The 4032-nt window shown below is 54.4% G+C and overlaps 1 protein-coding gene across 1 annotated transcript in view; it reads left to right on the top strand.

Annotated features, from left to right (window-relative positions):
* Positions 1–331: 331 nt before the first annotated feature.
* The window catches only part of SPATS2 (spermatogenesis associated, serine-rich 2), a gene marked incomplete at both ends in the record, with an annotated part of 8991 nt that continues 5290 nt past the window's right edge, over positions 332–4032 (top strand). The window contains 4 exons of the mRNA XM_008947396.1: positions 332–444; positions 1564–1816; positions 2323–2532; positions 3619–3754. Coding sequence (XP_008945644.1) covers positions 332–444; positions 1564–1816; positions 2323–2532; positions 3619–3754 — 712 coding nt within the window. The remainder of the gene's footprint in view (positions 445–1563; positions 1817–2322; positions 2533–3618; positions 3755–4032) is intronic.

The raw sequence follows: 4032 nt of genomic DNA, 5'->3' as shown, positions 1-4032 counted from the left end.
TCTCTTCCAACCCAACCATTCTGTGATCCCACGTTTCTAAGCACAGGCTCCATCCACAGAGATAAGGAATGGATCAGCCTCTTCCCAACAGATGAGCCTCTTCCCAAGTTTTAGCTGGTTTTGCCCAACAAGGGGTCACGGCAGAGACAAGCATTTGACAGCTCCTTAGATCCTGGAGGTTGGATCCTCAGTTACACAATCTCTTGCCCGTGTTTACACAACAGGAGCTGCTGTGTGCACATTAAACCCAGCTCAGCAGCCTGTTCCCAAAAGCAAAACTGAAACTGGTCCTGTCCTTATGTCCTCTGAGAGAATGGAAACTGAGCTGCAGGTGCCCAGGGGGTGGAGGCAGGTGGGTGCCTTGGCCACTGCTCATTGCTGCCTTTTCTTCCAGGCAATGCCAGCGAGGTGCTGAAAGAATGGACTGTAACAGGCAAAAAAAAGGTAACACTCCTCAAATCCACTTTGTAAGGTGTTGATCTTTCTCTTTGGAGGATTTAGGCCACAGAGAACAGCGGCACTCTGGGTGATTTAGGTGGGAGGAGAAACCAAAGAGCAGAGGTGGTGCTCAGAGCTGAGGCACGGGGTTAATCAGCAGGGTTTGGGGTTTTCCCTTCACTCTGCACCCTCCCTCACCTCACCACGTCTGCCTTTCACTCACTTGTCAGACAGAAAGTAGCATCTGGGATTAAAACCAACCCCAACCCCTTTGGAGGCTTCCCACCCTCGCAGTGGCTTTTCTGCTGACCCTCCCCGGGCCTCCTCATCCCCACACACCCACCCCCCTGCTGAAGTAAATCTCTCCCAGGTCCATTTATTCCGCCCCAGCTCCGTAATTCACCGTTGGGACAGTCAGAGCTGCTCCATTTTTCATCTGTAACCTTTGGAGCTGAGCAGTTGCATTTCATGCTGAGCTCTGTGGAAATATATTTCTCCTGTCACGTGAACCTTCGCCGGCCTCTCGCCACCTTCTCCTCTCAGCCCTCTGTGAAAGGGTTAAAAAAAGATTGGCTGGAGTTTCAGTACTCCGAGTTTCAGCACTTGATATTCTAATACCTAAATCCACCAGGACAAGAATAAAATCATAATTATTCCAAAGGATTCCTTTGAATACCTGAAAAGCACCAGCACGAAATGGAGGGGGGTGGGTGGGGTGTGGAATGTGGCTGAGGAGCGCTGGGGTGGGGACTGAGGGAGGTCTTGTCAGAGGGCACCCCGGGAGCTGCACCCTGCCCTGAGCACCCCAAAAGGGACCCAGCTGGTGCTGGGAGTGCAACCAGCAACCTCCCAGTGACCTCCCAGTGGTGGGGCAGCCTTCACCTCTTGTCATCTTGAGGGGATGTATCCGCGCCTCATTAATGTCACTCTCTCTGTCCTCATTGTTGAATAAATCCCTCCTCCTGTTAATAGGATCAACAGCCAGGCTGCCTGAAAACCCCTTTAATTCAGCTACTTTCCACCCATAAGCACAAGCTTAATTTTCCCTTCAGGAATTAAGCTGAACGTGTTATGTTATTGTTTTGGTTTTTATCTCCCTTTGCGGCGCGGATCCCTAATCCTCAGAACAAGAAGAAGAAAACCAAACCCAAACCACAGACCGACTCCAGCTCTGGCCTCCCAGAGCCTGGGAAATTGGTGTCCACTGAAGAGGAGCAGTCGGCAGCCTCGGAGAAGGGGGGGATGAATGGTTTCCATGTCAACGGCTGCACCCACGACACCGAGTCCGTGGACTCGCTCAGCGAAGGTTTGGATGCGCTTTCAATTGATGCCAGAGAGCTGGAGGATTGCGAGGCGCCGGCCGTGGCTGATGGAACAGGTCAGTCTCTCAAGGAGATGGACACCAAGCAGCTGCCTCCTCATTTATTTTGTTTTTTTTTTTTCTGGCCCTGCCTTGGTTCGGGTCAGCTCTGACCCAAAGCAGTGGTAAAGGGAAGAGGAAACGGCCTCAAGTTGCCCCAGGGGAGGTTGAGGTTGGAGCAGAGGAACAATTTCCGCCCCTTGAGGGTTGTTTCAGGGCTGTGGTGGAGTCCCCACCCCTGGAGGGGTTCCCAAGCCGTGGAGATGTGGGGTGAGGGACACGGGTTGGGGGGACCTGGCCGTGCTGGGGGTGATGGTTGGTCTCCATGAGCTGAAAGGTCTCTTCCAACCCAAACCATTCCATGATTCCACGACTACAGATATCCATGGCTGTCCCTCCATCACAGAGCAGCTCCCCCCTGCTTCGGGACGTCCTGGTGCTGGTGGTGGTGGTGGTGGAGGTGGTCGGCGTTCCGCCCTCCTCTCCCCGTCCCCCTTTTAAACCAGTTTGCTTTTCTACAGCAGTGCCTGACCTAGAGAATGGACTAGCAGAGTCTGACACAAAATCGCTCACCCTGCATCCTTCCCAGAGCCCTGCACCCCCCCGACAGCGCCCGGGGCAGAGGAGCTCCACCAGGTCTCTGTCCAGACCCGCAGCCAGCGCCTCGACTCCCTCCTCCCTCTCCGTCTCGCTCCTGGAGGACGTTCCCCTTTCACCCACCAACAAGAAGCTGGGTAAGACCCCCCCCTCCCCGAGGAGATGGTGGCTGCTGGTTGGCATCTCCCCCCTCCCCTCTCCTGGGGGGTGCTGGGCTTTGATTTTAATGCGAGCTAACACGCCGCGGATTATCCGGCCGCTCCTCCTCCTCCTCCTCCTCCTCGGGCACAGCAGGAACCTTGGCTGAGGTTTCAGATGCAGCCCCTAGAGCACAACCCCCCCCTGTGAGAGGAGCTGGGAGGACGTGGCTGCTCCCGCTGTGCCCGTTTAGCCCCTCACAGCCTTTGGGTTGGTTCTCATCTTTTGTGCCAATGCATCGAAAGGCCAGAAGTCCGGAGAGCTCCTGTCACCAGAAGTGACAGTTTCCTTCTAGTGGCTTCTTGTTGGGTGGTTTTTTTTTTTGCTGTCTCCTTTCATGTGCCTTCAAACAGCTGAGTTTTTACAGTAACAAGTGGGGACAGGAGTGACCTTAGAGCCCCAGATTGTGACTGTGGCTCTTGCTGTTGGCAGGGGGGGTGGTGGCACTTCGCCCCTCGCCGCGCGGAAAGCTGCAGCCAACGCTCCTTAATGCAGCTTGGCACCCTGGAGAGTGTGGGTGAGGGCAAGGAGACGTGTCCTGCCACGAGCACAGACCTTGGGCACCCTGACCAATCCCTTCAGCCCCCGATTTGAGGCAAATAACCTCAATTTTGGTTTCAGAGATAATTCCCTTCCTCAGGAGGAGCTGTTTCGTGGCGTCGAGCGATACGCCGCGATGCTCTTCGGAGGAGACTTGTCTCCAGTCCCTGGCACAAAAGCAGCTCAGAGATGCATTTGATTTCTCTCATGTATTTAAAAATGTGGAGCCTCATCCCTGCCCGTAGCGGGGAAACTCGACAAGCTCTGGGAAAAACCTTCCCTGCTCAGAAAAATCTTTCAGACTGTCCCCGCTGACCCTCTTGCCTTTGTAACGGGGAAAGGGAGAGGGGGGGGGGGAAAAATGGAAACCAGAGTGTCATCTAGTTTTAAAATAAGAGGGGAAACCATCTTCAGATCGATCCCTGCTGGGAGGATGGAGAGGAGTGATTGACGTGGCTGCTGGAGCTGCTTCTGTCTCTTGGTAGGTTCTAATATTGAAAAATCAGTGAAGGATCTGCAGCGCTGCACCGTGTCCCTGGCACGCTACCGGGTGGTGGTGAAGGAGGAGATGGACGCCTCCATTAAGAAGATGAAGCAGGTCTTTGCTGAGCTGCAGAGCACGTAAGTTCCATGGAGGAGCAGGCCCAGGGTCTTGAGACTCAAATATTTAGGGTAAGACCACAGTTTTTTCTAGCCAGGTGACTTGCTGGCATCTGGGATTCCTCCACGGCTGGGAGCCGGCGCATCCTAAAAACTGAAGTCCACCTCTGCGGCCACCTTTTTGTTTTGGCAGCTTTGCTGGGGCCCTGCTTCTGTCCAAGCTGTCATCCCACACGTGTGGTGGGATGTTAATGGAGTGTTTGAGGCTGTGGTGTGTCTGTCAGGGTCTGGGGTGGGCT

The sequence above is a fragment of the Merops nubicus genome, unplaced genomic scaffold (assembly GCF_000691845.1).
Source record: "Merops nubicus isolate BGI_N331 unplaced genomic scaffold, ASM69184v1 scaffold29070, whole genome shotgun sequence".
NCBI lineage: Eukaryota > Metazoa > Chordata > Aves > Coraciiformes > Meropidae > Merops > Merops nubicus.
The sequence above is the reverse complement of the archived record's forward strand: the minus strand, read 5'-3'. Positions and strand labels throughout refer to the sequence as shown.